The sequence below is a fragment of the Sciurus vulgaris genome, assembly GCF_902686455.1.
Source record: "Sciurus vulgaris genome assembly, chromosome: 14".
Lineage (NCBI taxonomy): Eukaryota > Metazoa > Chordata > Mammalia > Rodentia > Sciuridae > Sciurus > Sciurus vulgaris.
The window spans coordinates 85,780,026-85,801,832 of NC_136475.1; the positions used below are offsets into that span (position 1 = coordinate 85,780,026).

A 21,807-nucleotide genomic window follows, 5' to 3' on the forward strand; every position below is an offset into this window, starting at 1 on the left:
CATAAGCAGTTTTGGTAGCTTGGAATAAAAAAAAAAAAAAACTACTTCAGAAATTACTGCTTGGTATTTCTACTTAAATAAAGGGCTGAAGAATGCACTTCAAGTTAAAACAAAAACCAATCCTTTGATGTAACCATATGGTACCCATAAATCAATTTATGCTCCTAAAACTTCCTTAAAACCTAATAAGTTTTTATTGGTTAATTATAAAACTGAATGAGGTGAGAAAAAAACAGTACCTTGCTAATTCTACTAATGGGTCAAATTTAAAGACAAAAAGAGGTCAGTGGTCTGATTTATGTAAAAACATGCATTTTATTAAAGCAAGTTTCCTAATTTATTTCAACTTGATGCAAAAAATCAGAAAGTTTAACAAAAAGGCAGGGAATAAATTTCTCAAATCCATTCGGATGATTATTTTCATAAAGATTGTTAAATGGTATAAAGTTTGTTCCAGTGCAAGACTGTGTTGTATGGGACTTATCACGTATCTCACAAATGCTGATTTTTAAATTATTTTTTTCACTTTTTTTTTTTTTTTTTTTTTTTTTTGCGGTACTGGGGATCGAACTCAGGGCCTTGTGCTTGCAAGGCAAGCACTCTACCAGCTGAGCTATCTCCCCAGCCCTCACTTTTACTCTTATATGAATTTGGCCTAAGCTTTAAGGCTTACTCTCAGACTTATTATCAATAAAATATAAGGTGTTCACTATTTACCAGGAATGCTTCTGGATGCCATAGATACAACATTAAGTTCAGGTTCTGCATTTAGCCTTTAAGCATCTTGGTAGGGGGAGACTGCAGACAAAAAAGGGCAGTATCACAATGTGACCAGTACAGGCAAAGAGGTAAGGCGAGCGAGCCATTCGTGACAGTAGGAAATAGTCTTGGGCATCAAGGTTTCTTGAAGGAAGTGACATCTAAGTAGGAACTTCCACGAATGTTTCCTATTAGTTTCCAATCAGGATCGATTTGGCCTCGTATTTTAGTCTGTTGATCATACAACTTTGCATTGCTCCTTGGCAAAGGCCACGACATATATTTACTTTCACGAGTAAAATGTTCTTGGGAAACCGGAGGTTGGACATCAGATGGGGGTGGAGTGGCGGCAAATGCCATTTTTTTCCCCACCCGGAAGATTCCGGATCATGGAACTTGACTAGCTTACTCGACGAGGTCTGCATATTCGGGGGAAAGGTTGTGTAATGACTGACAGGTGGATAAGCGTCGGGTTGGGAAGTGAGCGCAAAGCTAAGCCAAGGAACTCATCGGTGCGATATTTATGGACGTGGTTTACACTCTAGGGTGGCGCGGGGCGAGACTGTAAATACCCAACCCCGATGCCTTAAGCGACTCCTACAGAACTACTCAAACTAACGTAAAAGAGCAGCGGACAGGCTCGTCCACATAGCCTTGAGCCCCATGGGGGCCGGAGGGGACAATGGGGACCCTGCACTCGGTGGCGCGGGCCCGCAGCCCACCTGCCGGCAAAAAGCAGAGGCAGGACTGCGGCCGAGAGGCCTGGCCCGCGAGCTCCCCTTTATTCCAGGGGCGCCGCAGAAGCCGTCGAGGAGGAGGGCGGGCCGCGGACCAGCCCGCGACCTCGGAGCTCGCCCCCAGCCCAGCCTTTCCGAAGAGCCGGCGGAAGAACAGGGTCGGCTCTCCAGGGTCCCACGGGACTTACCCGGACCGCCCTTCCACCTCGGTGGAAGAAGCCCTTCGTCGTTTACCAGTTTGGACTGAAGCCTAACTATTGCCGCCTCCACCTTTCGGGTTTTCTCAAAGGGAAAAGAGTCCTCGTTCCTTTCCACAGGAAACGCCAGCGAAGCGGCACGGCGGCCGCGCCGAGAGCTCCGGCGGGCACTTTCGAATTCCGTCCCTCCCCCGCCGGCCCGCCTTTTCCGGGAAATGGCTAGTCACTCTCCCGGCCCGAGCCTCCTGGGGCGGCTTCTTCCTGCCCCGAGCCGGCCCGCGGGCGCATGCGCGAACCTGTTGCCCGGGGCGTCCGGGGCGTCTGGGGCGTCCGGGGCGTCCGGCGATTTCCCTTTGCTTGTAGGTAAATCTCCCGCCGCGCCGCCGGCACCGCCTCCGCCGCCACTGCCACCGCGGGGCGTGCCTACCAGCTTCCTCCGCCCGCCCGCCGGCACTTCCGGCCCCTCCACTCGCGCTCGAGTGGCGCGAAATGCCTGAAGCGCGCAGGCGCGGGAGAAGTCCGGGGGTGCTGGGCGGGCGCAGGCGCGGACCGTCCCGCGGTGGGCGCCGGGGCGGCGGAGCTCCTGCCTTCTCCTGCGGCCGGCGCGCGGTTCTCGGCGGCCCAACAGCGGCCAGCCGAGGCCGCGACTCTCTCACGGTGGCATTTGCGCCCGGTCGCACCGCGACAGCCCCGGCGGTCGGGTCCCTTGGAGAGATTTCGACTTGCTGGAGGTAAGGTGCGGGCGCGCGCTTCGCTGTCCCTGGCCCCGGGACCCGTCCCCCGCCCCTGGCCCCTCAGCTGGCCCCCCGGGCCCACACGGGAGCTGCAGGGCCGCCGCGTCCCGGGCCGCCCCGCGGGCGCGGACGGTGCCGGCGACCCCTTGAGCGCGCGGTGGACCGCGGCGCCCTCTCCGCAGGGCGCAGGTCGCGGCCGCGGGAAACTTGGCGGTCTGCGCCCGGCCCGCCCTCCGCGTCCCCGGGCGTCCGGCGTCGGCGGTCACGGGTGAGGTCCCGCAGGGAGCTGGGCTCGCGTCCCGAGTCCGTGGGACCCGCGGGTGCAGCCCGAGTGTGTTTAAGGGACATGTGCAAGCATCGCGGCGGCGGGGTCTGCCGTTAAGTCCCGGTCTCGTGGAAACGCCGCTGCATCATCCAGATGAAATCGTGGTGTCGGAAGGTTTTGTGGTGGCATGTTTTCCTCCCCGATGTCTTGGGGAATTTAACTGGAAAAGAATCGCGGCTGGGAATTGCAGAAAACAGGACTCGAGGGTAAAGAAAGGGCTGTCAGAGTCTTAGGGCTTGAGATAATTCTGGGATGAGATTCCTAGAAAGAGCACTTATTTGATGCTTAAACCCTGAAAACCGAAGTTATGTGTTTTTATAATTCTGGGTATATTTAATGAGCAGGAGATTAAGAGCCACTGTTTAAAGGACAAGCTGTTCCGAAACGTGTAGGCTTTTGTAATGGACAGTAGCATGTGCAGAGTGGTCTGCAGAGAGTTCCATGGAGGTGGGAGGGAACATATCAGAACTTTTACTTGGATTTACTTTATCTCATTCTCTTAGTATGTGAAGCGTACAGACTGACATATTTGTGTTATGTGTATTGGAATGCATATTCAAAATTTCGTTTGCTGAATGAGTGCAAGTACAGAATTTTGGAGACTGCTAGGATATTGCTTAGAAATATGTTTTTGTTTGAGACAGTTATGTGATTTTGGGCAGATTAGTACCACCTTAAGTTTTAGTTTGTAACTCAGGTCTTAAATATGGGGATGGGAGAGAAACAAAGTTATATTTACCTATGGGGGAAAAACAAAGTTACATATCATTATCTATAATTAGTATAAAACATTTAGTATTGACTGGCAAAAAGTAATTTCAAATGGAATGTTAAAGTTGTTACAGTGAAAAACAAGTTTTATTCCCTAAAGGTTTATTTTACTGAGTGCCTAGTCTTGAATTTTATGTAATACTTACCTAAATCTTGACTGTCATTTTTAAAACAAAATTTTAAAATCAAAGATACACTTGGCTGGTCTGGGGATGTAGGTCATTGGTCGTTTGTTTGCTTATCATGCCTGAGGTTGTGGGTTTAATCTACAGCACCCCGCCCCCCCCACCCCCAAATACTTGACTGACTTTCAGAAATTAATAAGTAACTCAACATTTTATATAAAAGTATATTTAGGCTGGAATTAAATGCCACAGTTCTGTATGCACAAACCCTAAGGTTCAGCTAGCAAAGGGTCAAGTATAGTACCTTGTATTAATGTTCAAATTTTTTATTTACTAGTTGAATGAGTTACATCTTTTCCTCAACATGTTTTCCTTCCTCACCAAATTCAAGTTACTTTCTATAGTTTTCTTCCCGGCACTTCCAAATCCACCTCTGCTGAATATTTTACGACCTACAAAACTCTCTCAATATCCTGGGAACTCTTAAAACTGTTTTCAAACAAAATAAATCTATTATTTATCCTCCCTCCTTGACAAACCTGCTGTGTACTTATAATGGCAGTTAGCATTAAGTGAGAAGATGAAAGACAAACTAAAATCTTATAAAGCAAGGCTAAAGTTTAATTAAAACATGACAGGTACATCATAATAGGAAAATTTTTGTAGTTTAAATAAAGGATAGACAAGAAGATAAAGAAAAGATTAATAGCGGGTTTCACTGCCTATGAATAAGCTGCTAATTTCATTTGTTTATGCCGGTAAGAAACTGGCCATTAAAAAAGGTTGGACTTCAGGTTTGACAAACCTGGATTTGGATCTGGGCTCTGCTAAGTTGTATTACCTTTTATGAGTTGGAACTAAGTTGTAGCTACTTAAGTTCAGGTCTTTTGTTAGAGTCTTAACTTCCCCTTTTATAAAAAAAATAAGAGCATTATTTGTAAGAATGTATAAGATTAAAAAAAAGGTAAAGTATCTCAAAAACTAAGGCATAGTTATTCAACAAATGTTAATTCTACTCATTTGGAATTATAACCAGTTTTTTAAATCTTTTGGTTTCATCTCCTTTCATCCCTGATACTGGCCAAAGTTTTTGTTCAGCCCTTTATAAGATAAGAATCTAGTCTCTTCATCTAGTTAATCTCACTAAATCTAATTATTCTCACTGTTCCTATGTCCACTATATTGAGACCATAGGGATATTTTGAAAACAAATCTGAGTATTCACATTTTTATTACCTAAAATGTGAACAGTACTTCCCAGTTTTGCTGATCTTGAATTTTTGATGAATGGACTTAAAAAAGTTTTAAGTACTTAATATCTAGTGAATCCCATAATACATTCTAAACAATATACTTAATTCTTTACATTAAACATAAGATTGTGGGGCTGGGCTGTAGCTCAATAGTAGTGTGTTTGCCTAGCATGAACAAGGTTCTGGGTTCAGTTCCCAGCACCACACATGCAAATGTGAGGTTGTTCAGTGTAGAATGAATGTGTCTTTTGTGGTGGGAAGAGTGGAATTGGGGATGAGGTAAACACAAGCTGGGGCAGATTCAAAAATAGCAGTAACGTGCCTTTAATAAAAACCTGATACTTCTGTCTAGTGTGGTGGTGCATGCCTGTAATCCCAGTGACTCAGGAGGATTTCAAGTGTGAGGCTAGCCTCAGCAATTTAGTGAGGTCCTAAGCAATTTAGCGAGACCCTGTCTCAAACTAAAAAATAAAAAGCTCTGGGAATCTAGCTCAGTGGTAAAGCACTCCTGTGGTCAATTCCCAGTACCAAAACAAAACAAAACAAAAAAACTCCCAATAATTCTAAAACTCTTATAGCACTAGACAGTTCTTATTCTGTTATGTCTTTTACTATGGTTAGTCCACACTTTGGTATTAATAGGAAGTATGAATTACTAGATACTTATTAAAATTTGTTAGAAATTTATAATCCTGTTAAAATTCATGTGATAGCTTTCAAATTTCTTATGTAGCTACATGCTATAATACTTTAAATATTGATTTTTTCTTTTGAACTTATTTTTTAATCGATGATCCTCAGTGTCTCTGCTTTGATGGTATTTGTTTCCTATAAGGGAGAAATGATGTGTTCCTTAATTCAGATTTTTTAAAATTGTGTTAGCAAATACTTAAAGCTGTGTAGAGCTATATCTATGTATTGAAAATTGCCAGAGGAGCTTTTTCTTTTTTGTGTGTACATTCTAGGTTCTTTTGTTTGTTTGTGTGTGTGTGTGTGTGTGTGTTTCCCAGTTAATGTCTTTCTTTATCCCATTGGGAACAGTTTTACTATTTTAACCTCTAACTCTGAGAACATCAGGACATTCATATCTGTTTTTGAAAATCCATCATTATTAAATTACCAAGTGATTCCTATTTTAAAAGGTAGGCTCCTCAGTGTGGTAGATTGCAAGTTATCTTGGCAACCTAACTGCAAACTGCAAATCCCAGGCTATACCCAGCAAATAAAAACATTGTCATCATATAGTGTTTGTACTGTCTTCCATTTGGTATGGATTCTCATGTTTATTGTAAGAAGTTTGTAACACCTTAGTGCATCTCTCTCCTTCGATTTAGCTTGTAAAACCACTGTTCTCTAATGATAAAATACTAAAATCAGTTTTGTAATTTGAGATCACTTACTAGGTATTAATAAAAATAGTATCTAAGAAGGCAAATGTTGGGAAAATCAAAAAGTAATGGCATCTTTTTGCTATTCTGCAATAAGTAAATTACTGCTTAGTGTTTGGAAAGGGAGTAGAGAAGGGGTTAGAGAGAAGAAAGTGTAATAACTTGGTAGTATTTTGAGAAATGTAAGTTAGCCACAAGTTGAAGATAATGTACTTTGATTCTTGTTATTAAATAACTTGAAAACTATGTTTGATTTTTGAAGTTTTGGCTTCTATAAGAGATTCAGGATAAATTATTTGCAAAGAATGGTGCTGAATATTATGTAGATGTGACTCTAATGGCAATTTTGTCCCAGAAAACATTTGATTTTGGGTGTGTCCATAATATGCCTTTAAGTGGCATTTGATTTGTCATACTGTATTAGGTTTTTACATTGCCTTCAAAATAGACTAAAGCCCAAGTTCTTAAACAAGATTACTCACAGTCCTCCTCAAAACTTTATAAAAATGTTATGTATAAATCACATACTTTTTGTATATGATTATATGAAATGTTATGTATAAATCACAAAGGCTTTTTGGTTGAAGATTCTGATTCACTTGCTCTAGGGTGGGGCCTGAGATTTTGGTTATATACCCAGTTCCCTGGAAGCATCTGGATGATGCTTGTTGGTTCTTGGACCACACTGCAATAAAGAATCTGTAGGTCTTTCTGTGGTCCCTTTTATTCTAACTGCTCTAACTTTACTGCTTGCTTGCTATGCTGTATCATGTGTGGCACTATATCATGGATTTGCCTATAGTATCCTCTGCAGCAGCAGTTTGCAAAGTGCAGTGCAGGGATCCATGAAGCTCTTTCCTGAGGTCTACAGGATCAAAACTATTTTCATAATAGTAGTAAAACATCATTTGCCTTTTTCACTCTGATTTACTGTTGAGCGTACACTGGAGTTTTCCAGAGGTAACAACATGTGATGGATGTCATTGCTTTGTCTAATAGAAGGTGTACTTGTGTGTTCTTTGTTGTATAGATTTCTCAATTGTAATTTCTAATATGATAAATATTGATAGATTTAAATAAAAACCCTTTAAGGTCTTCGTACCTTTTTAGGAGATCATAGCCTTTATCATCCTTGATATTAGGTCATGGAGAGTCAGATCTAGAACTTAACCAGAACTGCTTCCTTAGCTGGGGTGACTGGTAGGTTAAGGTGGCAGTTCAGTCCTCTGTGTGGTCCTCAATGATACTGCAGTAAGGGTGGTCTCCCCATATCTGTGCATGTCCTGATTTTTCACTAGGCTTCTCCTAACAAAAATCCAGGGAGTGGAATAAACAGTACCTTGTTATTGCCTGCTGTGGATGGAAGTCTAGGTCCTTTAAATGGTCTCTTCTGACACCATTATCCTGGTCCCCCAATTTGGTCTGCTTGCTTGGTCTACTTAGCCTTCTCTGACTGTACCTCCATTGGGTTGTGGAGATGCTCCTTTTTATTTAGCCTTCCCAGGATCAGAGTCCATGCTTGAACTTTGCTGGCATCAGAGGAGAAGGAGCCTTGGTTTTTTCAGTGGTGTTTGACAGAAGTAAGGCAGTTATTGTCTAAGAGTGTTCTATCTTATTCATTATCCTTTTTCTTGAGAAAAGAATAGAGAAGATCAGACTTTGTTGGGGCTTTTTTTTTTTTTTTTTTTTTTTTTTTCCTGCCCATGTAGATATTTCCCAGTTGTGGTTACTCCAAGTCTGGAATATTGAAGGCGTGAAACAAGCTGAGAACTCACTGCTATGTTGTTCTTGGGTCCGGATCCTTGGTCTAGATAATGCTTTCTTTTCATCTTTCAGAATGTTCTTAAGTTTATTTTATATATTACATCCAAAGTTTTTAGTAGGAAAAATACCTTTATTCTATAGTCCTGGAAGCAGAACTCTCCAATTGCTTTTTAAACTTGTGTTTTGGAAGGAGGAATTAGAGATTTAACTCTAGCCCCAGTACATACCCCTTATATTTAGTTGCATAAAAATATGTGAATTATCATTAAAAGTCTCCTTAAAGAAAAGCTCGATTTGATAACACAAGCACTAGTTTAGAGAAAAATGTTCAAGATAGCTCTCAAACAGTAAAATTTGCATGAAAAAAAGTTGTGACTACAGATAAGAATTTTGTAAGTTGTGACGTAATAATTTTGTCTTTGTTATCCATGTTTTGAGAAATCAAATTATAAAATAGCAGTTTAGGAATATATTGTGAACCTGTAAAATCCAGTATATAAGGAAAAAATGGAAATTATTTCATAAAATTAGCTTTAAAAAGGCCTTCACTATTGAATAGAATAGGTTTAAGCATAGTTCTTTCTCATTTTCATAAAACATTAAAATGCAATTCACCAGAAGACAGTTTAGAGCCTAAAAAGGGGGACAAGCTACCCATTTCGCTTAATGAAGCATTCATTATCATAGTATCAAGACCTGACAAAGACAGTTCCCCAAAACAGTTACTCCAGAATATATATACATCTTTGTTATTTCTGCAGAATTGAGTCTGTCATTATATAACTTTGAAAAGTAGTGGACTAAAAGTTAAACACTGTGTAGGAATGTCTTTCACTGTTCTTCTTTCACTGTTCTTCTGTCTCTCGAATTCCCCCTCCAGAGCTTGTGTGATTTATTTTGTTAAGTTTAATGTTTATTAAATGATCACATGCTGTACTTGATTTATTTCATTTTTACTATAAATATTTGTTCAGACCTGATGGCCAAAAGAAAGGAAGAAAATTTCTTTTCTCCTGAAAATGCCAAAAGACCAAGACAAGAAGAACTGGAGGATTTTGATAAAGATGGTGATGAAGATGAATGTACAGTTTCATTCACTAATGGTACCTCTACTTTGGTAAGTGCAAAATTATAAAATTGTGGTTTTTTGCTTTTTGTTTTTGCTTACTGGGGATTGAACTCAGGGGCACTCCACCACTGAGCCACATCCCCGATCCTATTTTGTATTTTATTTGGAGACAGGGTCTCACTTGAGTTTTTAGTGCCTCACTTTTGCTGAAGCCAGTCTTGAACTATAGATCCTCCTGCCTCAGTCTCCCGAGCTGCTGGAATTACAGTCATGTGCCACCCCCACACACACCCCCGCTTAAAATTATGTTTTTTGATTGGCTTCTCATGGCTGTTTTATGTCCATATTCTATAATGATGCATTATCAGGAAAAAGTAGTAAGATTTTTAAAGAGCCAAGGTACAAATAGCCTTTTCTGACTGTTTTTTGAGTTTGTATTAGTTATTTTAAAAGTTAATAGAGAAAATATTCAAAGAAGATGGATAAAATTGACAGACTTCATTCAACAAAAGAGAAAAGACATAAATTACCAATATCAGAGATGAAATAGGGTTTATGACTATAGACATGGTTGACATGAAAAAGATTAAAAGGATAAGGAAATACAGTTAATAATTCTGTGCACATAAATCTGAAAATTTTGGTGAAGTAGACTGTTTTCTTGGAAAGCAAAAACAACCACAACTCACCCAAGGTAAAAAGGTCATTTGCATAACTCTGTTGTAACTATTGAGAAACCTTAATTCATATTTTAACACCCTCTTTAAAAAAGAAATCTCCATTCCCAGTTGGTTTCATTGGAGAATTGTAGCAAATATTTTAGGGAGGAATTAACATGGATTCCACATGGTCTTTTCAAGAACACAGAAGAGGAGGGAACACTTCAATTCATTATCTTGATACCAAAACTAGACAAGGAGGAGCCAAAAAAGCAAACCACGTGTGCATTTACCTCATGAATATGGATGCAGAAATGTTTAACAGTTACTAGAAGGTAGAACTTAACAATAAGTAGGAAATACACATTATGATCAAATGGGTTTCTTCTAAGCATGCCAGCCTGGTTCAGTATCAGAAAATCATGTCAGTGTGATTCATCATATTGTAGTTTAAAGAAGACAAGGCTTATGGTCATAGCAGTTGATGGGGCCAAAGTATTTGACATAATTTGACATCCCTGCATGATTAAAACTTAGAAAAATAGGGATAGAGGAAATTAATGTCATAAGGAGCAATGAGAGAAAAAGTTGCTGCTAAGATACTTAGTGATGAAACATTGAATGCTTTTCCCTAAAGATTAGTAATAAGACAAGAGTATCTGTTCTCAGGGCTGGGGTTTTAGCTCAGTGGTAGAGCAGTTGCCTGGCATGTGTGAGGCACTGGGTTTGAATAAAATAAGGGTTAAAACAAAAGAGTATATATTTTTTTAAAAAAGAATATTTGTTCTCATCATTCTTAATCAACATTGTACTGGGAGGTTTATATGGTGCCAAATAAAACAAGAAAAGGAAACGATATAGAAGTTGAGAAGGAAAAAAATGACACTGTCACTATTTGCAATGACCTGACTACATAGAAAATCTCAAGGAATTTACAAAAAAAAAATTCTTAAAACTAATAAGTGCATTCAACAAAATTAGAAGGTAAACATTTTCAAAATTTATATTTTAAATATAGTGGCATTGAGCATATAGACATTAAAATGCAAATATGTCATTTAAAATCCTAAAAAAAATAAAATGTTTCAGGGAATTGCAAATTAAAATGGGATACCAATGTATACATTGTGGAATGGAGAAAATCCAGACCACCACCACCACCAAATGCTGACAAGGATATAGAGCAACAGGAGCTTTCCTTCATTGCTTGGGAATGCAAAATAGTACAGCCACTTTGGAAAATAGTTTGGCAATTTTTAACAAAACTAAATATACTCATATTATACAATGCAGCAATCCTGCACCCTAGTATTTACCCAGAGGAATTGAAAACTAATACCCATACAAAAGCCTGCTCAGATTTTTATAACTTTATTGATAATTACCAAAACATGAAAGTAAAGAAGATGGCTTTCAGAAGATGAATGGATCAGTAAACCACACTGCATTCAGGCAGTTGAGTATTTTTTTAGCACTAAAAACAAATGTTCAATCAAGCCATGAAAAGACACAGAGGAAACAAAAATGCATATTTCAACATGAAAGAAGCCAATCTGGAAAGCTTCATGCTATGTGATTTTAAGTTTCCATTCTGGAAAAGGCAGAACTCTGGGAACAGTTAAAAGGTATGTGGTTGGTTGCGGTTAAGAGAAGGATGAGGGTACAGAGGACTTTGAGAGCAGGGAAAGCATTCTATAATTGTCAGTACATATCATTATTAATGTTTTCAAACTCATAGAATCACAACACCAGGAATGAACCCTGATGTAAAAGATGAACTTGGAATGATCATGATATGTCAATGTAGGTTTTTTAACTTCAACAAATGTACCTTTGTGTTGGGGAGTGTTGATAATGGGGGAGGCTGTACATGTGCCCGGAAGGAACATATGGGAAATCTGTATTTTTCTCTGAGTTTTACTGTGCATCTAGAACTGGTCTAAAATTATCTTTAAAAATGAAATACTTAGGTGTAAAGCTAATGTTTTAGTCCTTTGCCACTGCGACTAAAAGACCCAACTAGAACAATTATATAGGAGGAAAAGTTTATTTGGGGGCTTTCGGTTCCAGACAGCAGGCTCCATTCCTCAGGGCTCAAGGTGAGGCAGGACATCATGGCGGAAGAGTGTGGCAAAGGGAAGCAGCTCACATAATGATCAGGAAGTAGAGGAAGAGATCTCCGCTTACCAGATACAAATATATACCCTGAAGCCATGACCCCAATGTCCCACCTCCTCTATCCACACACTACCCACATTCAGTTACCACTCAATTAATCCCATCAAGGGATTAATTCACTGATTGGGTTAAGGCTCCCACAACCCAATCCTTTCCCCTCTGAACCCTCTTTCATTGTCTTACATGTGAGCTTTTGGGGGACACCTCATATCCACACCATAACAACTAATTTAATATGTGTAGAACTTCTGTGCTAAAAACTATGCAGTGCTGATGAATCAAAGATATAAATAAATGGAGAGACAGACTTAACAAGTTGGAAGACTCAACATTGACAAATGTCAGTTCTTTCCCAAAATTATATACAAGTTTAATTAGTTCCTATCAAAATCCCAGCAGGAGGGTTGGGAGAGAGCTCAGTCGGGAGAGTGCTTGCCTTGCAAGCACAAGGCCCTGCGTTTGATCCCTAGCACTGCAAAAAAATAAATAAATAAATAAAAATAAAAATCCCAGCAGGAGATTTTGTAGATATAGACAAGTCTATAATAATGAGTGATTTTATAATAAGTTTATAATGAGTGAGATTTATTTTTTTCCTTTTTCTTTATTAATAGACTGCAGCAGAAGTTGGAATAATTGAGAGTATTCATCTAAGAAACTTCATGTGCCATTCAATGCTTGGACCCTTTAAATTCGGTTCTAATGTCAACTTTGTTGTTGGTAATAATGGAAGTAAGTGCTTTTTACCCTCCTCTTTGACTGAATAGTACTTTGAGATGAGAATGCATTTACGTTTCACTTTTTGAAACTGGTATCTCATACTACTGATAAATACTTTGTTTATGGGTCTTTAACTTGTAATATTCTCAGTAGTTACTGTCACTGTATACTTTAGGAATATATTGGGTTAACTTTAAATACATTATTTAAGCAGTAGGGATAAATATTCCTTTTTTTTCTTTTTTCTTCTCTTCTCTTTTTCTGGATGAGTCTCTCACTGTGCCCAGGCCTGTTTGGAACTCCTGGGTTCAAGGGATCCTCCTTCTTCAACTTCCTGAGTATCTGGGACTTTCACACATGTACCCTGTACCCAGCAGTTTCCCTCATATTTTAAAAATTTGTTTACCTTGAAGTCAGTACCATAGAAGAGTGGACAGGCTGTCCTCATCGAGATTGAGGCAGCCTTGTACTACTTTGTCTAGATAATTGTTAGAGCACAAATGAAGTGTCTTGGGACTCTAAACATGAAAACAATTCTTACTCTTGTGACCAGTGAACACTTTTATGCGGAGGTGATATATTTGGTGGTACTTGGAATGAAAATGACAAACTCTTTAGGTCTCATTTGAGAAGAAGGCTAAGTATTCCAGGCAAAGATTGCTCATCCTCACATGTTTGGAGGAACAGAAGATGTGTATGGGGAATGATGAATAATAATAGTGGTGTATATAGGGAGGGGCAGAAGCTGGCTCTGACATGAGGCTATGCTGTTAAGAATCTCGAATGTCATAATTAAGCTTTTGGAGTTTTTCAGATGTTAGTGAGAGCCAGTTTTATTTCGAGTAAAGGAATGACACAGATAAGAAATTCAAGACAAATAAACTGGCCACATGTGGAGGATAGATTAGAAGTGGGGAAATGTAGGAGGCAGAAAGACAACTTAAGCAGCTCTTGTGATAGGCGGGCAAGGTGCCAGCTGTTGATAGCTCCACCTAAGTAGTGCACAAGGAGAGGAGTCACACCACAGCCTACAACCTGGTAACGGTGCTGGAATAGGAGGTGGCATATGTGTAGCTCCAGAGTCCGTTTTGTTCTTTTTTCTCTCTTCTGCAATTGTTCAAGAAGGCAGTGGTTTTTAGGAGAAGGGCATGGACAGAGAAAGAGGTGAGTACTACAGAGAGATCACGTGGGACAAGAAAAAGATTCCTGGGTTTTGAACTTCTTAGGCATTTTTTCTTTTAAAAAACCTTTGAAACAATGATTTTATTAAACAAAATAGAAGGGTGGAAGTATTGCAAGTGGTGGAGGCAGTACATTTGGTATTGAGAGAAGGGAGAGTTAGAATAGGAATTTGAAAGAAGGAAGTAAATTGGATTAATCATTGGATTAATCATTGTTGGCTAATTTGGGGTGTATGGTGGAAGATAATGAGCTGATGAGTTGATTAGCTTAGTTGATCATGGTGTTTAGGAAAAGGTTACCATATTCTGGGTAATTTTCAGAGATTTTGAATTGGAGCTTTTGATATATTAAGATGGAAATAAGTAGACTTTTCAAAAAACTAGAAAATGAATACTCAAGTTGGGGATAATAATTAGTAAAATGTTATATAAAAACATCTTTATGATTTTGCTAGTTTTTTCCTAAGTTCATTTATTCATACAACAGATGGGTGGATGTCTTATTTTATGCTGAAACTGAGGTTACAACATTGAAAGAGACAACATTCCTGTCCATTTCGAACTTATATTTGAGAGATGTTAAAAATAGTTTCTGGTGTCTGAGAATTTGTGGAAAAAGCAATAATTGTACTTAATTAAAATATAATTAAAATTACATAAGTATATTTGTTTAAATAGAGGGATAAGTTCATGTATTAGGCTGATGAGCCAAGACAATATAATGAGTTTCAGATTGGAAAGGTATCATAATTATTCTTTCCGTTTCCTTAGTGGCAAAAACGATTCCTGAAATATACTAATTTTTTCCTAGTAGTGACAGCTAAATATTTCTTGATTTTTACAATCCTTTTTTTTAAAGTTTGCTGTTTTAGTACTGGAAGAAAATTAAAATTGAATTATAACATTTTGTTTCAGAATGAGACTAATTTATTCTGCAGTCTTTTTGCCTCAGCTTGCAGGAGTCAACTTTTTCTTAATGAATGTGATTTCTTCAACACCTGTTTTTAGGTGGGAAGAGTGCAGTACTCACAGCTCTCATAGTTGGTCTTGGTGGAAAAGCTGTCGCTACTAATAGAGGATCCTCTTTAAAAGGTTTTGTGAAAGATGGACAGAAGTAAGTGTTTGTTCTCTTTATGTGTTTTTATTCCTTCAGTAAGAAGGAGCTATTTTTGATTCCCAGTCCGTGCAGACATGGGTGGAAATAAAATGCCTTCCCAGAATGGGAACAGAGGTTCTATATCTTCATTCCTTTCTCTTGCCCTTGTTGCCAACATGGCCCGCTGTTGACTATTGTCTTCTGTTTTTCAGGTAGCTAGTGTAACTTCCTGCCATTTGCCTGCCCACCTATAGTCATGCTTCTGTTACTTCTCTGGAAGCAGTAGCAGTGATAGATTTGTATACTCTGTTAATAAGGGAATATTTATATATATATAGCCCCTTTCTGACTGTAGACCCAACCCCAGCATCAGCAAGGCCACATTAATATGATAGGGGTGAGAGCAAAGTCAGTGACCAGCCATGTTGTTCCTGCACAAAGTTTCTATCTTTAGCTTTTTAAGAATTCCAGGAAAGTATTCTACTCTGATTCTGCTTTTATTTCCTTTGCCCAGTGAGTTTGATTTGAGGACCATAATCACCACATGTCTCTCAGTAGTTTTATCTGAACCCTTACACAATGGTCATATTGATACTCTCTTTTGACTTTTCTGTTCGTATTTCTTTTTGTCCTGTGTTACCCTCATGTATGTAACTGTATATGTTATGTCAGGCATGGCCTTTTGCCACTAGCGGCTCTCTCTCCAGGCTGATCTTTATCCTTTTTCATACTACTCCAGAAACTTCTGAGGGAATTCTTGTTTCTCATAACAGTAAAATGTACCAAACTGTAATATTCTCTTCCATCCTGAGAAGAGATTTTTTTTTTCTTTCATGCACCCAGTGCCCAGAACTTTGGAAGATTTGATAATTAACAGTGATATCTTTTTGTCATGTAGTAGACTTTCTTTCTCCTTGGTGTTATATCTGTTTAAATTCTTATTTTATTACTCAAAAATATAATGAGAATAGGATATTAATCTGGATTGCCAGCTTTTGTGTATTGCTCAGAAGCCTTAGAGCAATCTTAACTTGAAGCTAGGATTTCAAATTGATGCAAGAGAATAAAACATATGCAAAAAATAATTTCCCATGCTCTGTGGCTTTGAAGAGGACTATTTGATGTCAATTCTCTAACACAGTTTCTGTTTCCACTTATCTTATTTGGGTCCCAGCCCAATAAAGTCTTCTGATTCCCTCCTCCCTCCAAACAAAGTTATGTCTGAAGTAAAGAATTCAGTATTTCATCACTTTTAAGCTAATGGTCCCAACTCTTTTCTTATACTTAACTTGGTTTCTTAGTTGTCCAGTAATCTCATTTACTTAGCCAGATATGTAAAGACATGACTCAAATACAAGCTTGAGGAAGAAATGATGTTTTTATGTACCATTCAGTGTTTTATGTCTCAAAATTAAAATACTTCAGATTTTAATTTTCCCTTTGGGAAGTACTTGAAATAAAGCAGAAACTTCTAACTGAGAGCTATCCTGAATACTCTTTTAAAAGATACTTACACTAATTTACACAAATCATTGACTTTTCAAGGACACAACTGCTTGTAGTGGGGAACATTAATATATTTTAAAACAATTAATAATAGCAAAAACTTTAACCTGAACTTAGTCTCCTTTTTACTGACCTTATCTTAAAAAGGAGCGAAAAGAGCTTTTCCATTTCTGTTCCTTTTATTTTCCTTTCTTTGACACATTTGCTATCTGTAAAAAGTTTCTTTGCTTAATAGTCTTTGATTCTGTCATCACTATTTTGGAGAATGGGCTAATTGCGATTCACAGCTCTGTGCCTATTACAGGGTTCCACAGCTAAAGTCTGTGAAGCTGTCCCATGTTGCGTGGAGCTTGTCAGTCTAGTACAAGCTTGAGGTTGTACTGAAGACTCGCCCTCCGTCTCAAGCACTGTGCCCCTCCCCAGGATGTGTGCTCCCTTTTTGTTGGTATTTTAATTCTTGGAGATGCTTAGTTAACATGGTTAGAAGATGCCAGAGAACTCTGCCTTGGGACACTGCCTGGAACTCAGTCCTCTGCTCATCCACCAGTCTTACAGTGGTATGGGGTCAGTGAATGAATTCTCCCAGTGTACTTCCTCACATGGAAATGTTTCTAAATGAAACTAGGCCTTAGGCCACTTGCTTGAATGTGTGCAGTTCCCTCTTTGTACTCTTAGCCTTTCTAATACTAGCCCTAGTGATCTTGGGATATTTGCAATAGTTCTATTTTTGATATTGACTATGGCATGGTTATAGAGGGACAGAAACTCATGCTCCATTTTGTACCACTGATTTACTTAGTTAAGGATGTGGAATTTATTGTAAGGAACTCACTACCCAGAGAGCAGATGCATCATATTTCCTTCTTGCTTTTTTCCACTGGAGCATGCTGCTGCCAGCTCTCATTGGGTAGACAGATTCTTCTGTAATTCAGACAGAACCCATATTTTTACTGTGGCACTGCCTATGTTGTCATTCTGGAACAACTCTTATTAATAGTATCTGTTTTCACTTTGGAGTCTCCTATATTTATAGGCATTGGTATACCAGCTCTTGATGCAAATTTGGCATCAGCAAAGGCCACATCCCTATAAAGGGGGAGACAGTAGAGTTAGTGCTTTGATAGCTTGTTTTTTCCTGTCTCCTTATGCAAATTTTTTGAGCATTTATTATGAGGCTTATTTAATAAATTAATTTTTCACAAAAACACTTTTAGTGTTATTAAACATAAATCTGGAGGATAACAGTGCCCCAGAGTTCCTGGTATATTAAAGATAGCTCTCAAATGCAGGGAGTAGCTAGGAATGAAGATAATGAAGTATCTTCATGTTTGTTAATCAAGAGAAATTTTGATAACATTGATAATGTAGATAGATTAGTAGTATTCATTAATGAAATAAAATAGTTTCTTGCTCCATATCTCATGCTATCAGTCATTCCTCTGTCCTGTTTTTGTTAATGGTTCTCCTGTTTGAGTGTATGTAATCAACTGGGGGAACTTTAAAAAAAAAAAAATCTCATTAATTACAGATTTTCAGGAACATAGCATTTTTTTGTGTGTTTTGTTTTGTTTGTTGGTTTTTTGGTACTGGGGATTGAACCCAGGGGAGCTTTACCTCTGAGCTATCTCCAGTTATTTTTATTTTGAAACAAGATCCTGCTGAGTTGCTGAGACTGACCTCTCAACTTGGAATCCTTCTGCCTCAGCCTCCTGAGTCTTAAGATTACATGGGGAAAAAAAAAAAAAAAAAAAGATTATAGGCATATGCCACTGGACCTGTTTTAATTAGGTAATTTGACTTAAAAATAATATAATAAACACTTATCTACTCAAGGTTGCTCTAGGAAAGAATGTTTATCATAAAGAAGTAGGAATATATGTCTTGGGAGCTGCAGGGAGAAAGTCCAGTTGGATCTTATGAGGAACCAGGCTAAGGAACCACTGCCTCCTCTGTCTCTTGTTTTTGTCTGGTTGTTGAGGCCTCTGCTTCCCTTTCTCTTCCTTGGGTCTCTTCCGCATCTCTTCCTCTGCAGCACCTCTCACACCCTTCTTCCTTCACAGCTGTACTTCTCTGCCTGTGCTCTCCTCCTTCCTTCTCTCTTTGTGACCAGTGTTTGGGTATGTGACTCTTCCCTCTCATTGTCTGTGGAGGAATTTGTGTGTCTTATTCTTCAGTTTAGTCTTTGTCACTGTGTCTTCATGTGTACAAGTTTCTGTCTGTCATTGTGTGTGTGTCTGTGTGTATGTGTAAGAAATGATATTGTGTTCTCCAAATCCATGATTCACTGCCAGTATCTGTGAGTTCTTTCTGTCAGCTTGTCTATGTGCTTTTCTGCAGCTTATTTTCTCACTAGAGTATAATGTACCAAATTGGTTTCTGAACTTACATAGAACTCAGACTTTATAGCACCAAGGAATCACTCTTTCTTGATTTGGTCATGTCTAAATTCAAATTTTAAAAACTATTTTGAAAATATTTAGACAGAAGTGTTGCAAAAATAGTACAAGAATTTTCCATGTATTCTTCACCCATATTCCTTAATGTTGATATCTTATATAACCAAAGCTATACAGTTGACCTTAGTATAATGTTAACTAAAATAAAGGCTTATTTTTGGACTTAACCAGTTCAAGTTGAATTTTAAAAGAGAAGAGTATCTGATTGCTCCATTAGTACAAAATTCTAGATTTAGCTCAGTCCGTGCACGAGGGGATGTGGAATGATAGGAATGCTCAACCCTTTCTGCGAGGGAGCTTGTAAAGAGGAAGGGGAGGGGCAGACACTTCTTGTCACATTAGTAGTTTACAGTGAAACTCATCTTGAGTATTTTTTCTTACATTTTCTGTAAATGCAAAGTTTTGGAGTATGTTTACAAATTCATGAAGGCAAGTTTGTTAAGTTTCATCTAATTGCCAATTTAAATAGTTCTGTATCAAGACTTTAGTATTTGGGCAGATGTTCATATGAATCAGAGAAAATATTGTCTGCTTTTGCATATAAACAAATTATAAGTGCTCATTAGTGTCTTTTGTCATAGGCAAATAAGGATCGATTTTTTTTTCCTATTTATCTTAAGATATTCATACCTATGAATGCTTTAAACTTCTTAAAAACTTTAACAGGCTGTTGGCAGATTTGTGCTTTATTTTTTTGCGGTGTTGGGGATTGAACCCAGGGCCCTGTGCTTGCAAATCTCCCCAGCCCTGTGAATTATTTTTTATCAAACTTCTGTTCTCAACTTCTTTGTCAGACACAATATCTTTAATATTATTCTGTTGTAGACTATTGTCCTTAGCTATTGATATAAAACTAAGTTTTCAGTGAATTAACTGAATTATTTTGGGGTGTGGGAAATATTTGAAAATCTGGTATCCTGGTATTATAATTGAACTGTATCTTTATGTGACTTATCTTCACCTCATTTTTGTAGCTCAGCAGATATCACAATAACATTAAGGAACAGAGGAGATGACGCCTATAGAGCAAATGTGTATGGTGACTCCATAGTTGTGCAACAGCACATCAGCATGGATGGAAGTCGATCCTATAAACTAAAAAGTGAAACAGGTTTGGTTTCTGTTTATTTATTTATTTATTTATTTTTTCATTTCATATGATATTAGTAAATACAATTCATTGAAAGGACACTTCTTTCCAGTCTCTTGAAACCTTATAATGTGGTTGATTTTTATGTATGTATACATGCACACATACAGGTACACGCATATATTACACAGTTATTTTATCACAGGACATTCTAGTGGCAAGACCATGCTTAGAAAAAATAGGCAGTTTGAAACAGAATGTGCCATTTTGTTCTCAACTACAGATCTCCTTTCATTCCAATCGTTTCTATAGCTTATGGAAAGAGTTAATAGAAGGTAAAAAGGGACATAAAGGAAGAGATGAGAGGTTAAAGTTGTTGAAAAGAAAATAGAGTAAGATGAGAAAAGAAGAACAGAGTAAGATGTTTAGCTACTGGAAAAGGATAGATGCTGTCATTGCACACGGACACATTTTCCTCTTCTGTGTTCTTGTGCCATAACTAGGCTTTCATCCCAGTTCACTTAGACTTATACGTATTGAATGATACTTTTCTTAATGATACATTGAAAGGTCATTAATAGTTATGTTTAATAGATGGTTGTACTTTTTTTTTCCTGCATTATTGCCCTAGAAGCAGTATGATCATTTTATGTTTCTCATAATTAGGTGCTGTGGTTTCCACAAGGAAAGAAGAACTAATTGCAATTCTGGATCATTTTAATATCCAGGTAATTGCTAAATTTGTGTTTTGAATTAATGCAAGTAGTTATTTTTGGTGTGGTTTCACTTGTGGTATATAGATAATTAAAATGTTCTTATAAGAGTGATATGAAGGGCTGGGGAGATAGCTTAGTTGGTAGAGTGCTTGCCTCGCAAGCACAAGGCCCTGGATTCAATCCCCAGCACTGCAAAAAAAAAGAGTGATATGAACAGAGGAAAAGTATGTACTATAACTGTTGTTAGTGAAATTCTTTAAAAGTTATCAATTCAACATGATTTTTTAAGTGTACAACACCTTAGTTTGGTAGAGCAGTAAGGAGCATCTAATCCAAATTGGTATATGCTAAAATTTATTTAAAAATTATAAGACTATAAAATTTCTTTGCTTTCTACTATAGACAAAATTGCTTATTTGTTCTCTGTACTCAGTTGCTAAATTTTTGAGGGAAAAAACTCGTTATTCTAGAAAGAACAAAAGTTTTGTATGTATTTTGAAGTTATTGGTCATGCCTGTAGGAAATAAGGATTGACTCCTTTTTGGCTGAGATACTTTAGCTGAACTACTTGAAAATGGGACATGCATGGTACTATATTAGCACCGAAATTGTCCTTGGAGATCATCTACTTCAGACCCTTTGTTTGCAGGTCAGAAACTGGGAGCCAGGGAAAATAAATTTGTACTTCAGGTTTTCTAGATGTGATTACTGATAGAGCCTGGATTGGAATTCAGGCCTCACTGTTTCATTCTAATGCTTTATCCTTTGTGTTCTATCCCAAGATTGAGATTGCCAAAACGCTCAGCAAAGAGAAAGAACAATGAGTAGTTTGTGTCTCTTTCCCAGTTTGGTTTACACAATGCTATCTAGAACAGCTTTGTGTTGTTGTAGTAATGTTCTGCTATCTGGTTGGTCAACCACTTGGGCTCTTGATCACTTGAAGTATATGACTGAGAAATTGAGCCATCCACCTACATGACAGCTGTGATCCCAGGGACATAGGAGAGCTCATCTATTAAAAAAAAGATGAAAGTAGAAACATTCTAATACCAGAACCTCAGAAAGTTCTTGAGCTTGTATCCT

The 21,807-nt window shown here is 38.3% G+C and overlaps 1 protein-coding gene across 2 annotated transcripts in view; it reads left to right on the plus strand.

The window, feature by feature from the left end:
- The first annotated feature begins 2,221 nt into the window (after positions 1–2,221).
- SMC6 (structural maintenance of chromosomes 6) overlaps positions 2,222–21,807 on the plus strand; it is a 68,269-nt gene continuing 48,683 nt past the window's right edge. The window contains exons 1-6 of one of the 2 annotated variants that reach the window (XM_079111133.1): positions 2,222–2,424; positions 9,028–9,170; positions 12,574–12,691; positions 14,869–14,974; positions 19,893–20,029; positions 20,675–20,736. In XM_079111133.1, the coding sequence (XP_078967259.1) occupies positions 9,033–9,170; positions 12,574–12,691; positions 14,869–14,974; positions 19,893–20,029; positions 20,675–20,736 (561 nt within the window). In that variant the 5' untranslated portion in view covers positions 2,222–2,424; positions 9,028–9,032. The remainder of the gene's footprint in view (positions 2,425–9,027; positions 9,171–12,573; positions 12,692–14,868; positions 14,975–19,892; positions 20,030–20,674; positions 20,737–21,807) is intronic. The other variant, XM_079111132.1, reaches the window with a different exon arrangement.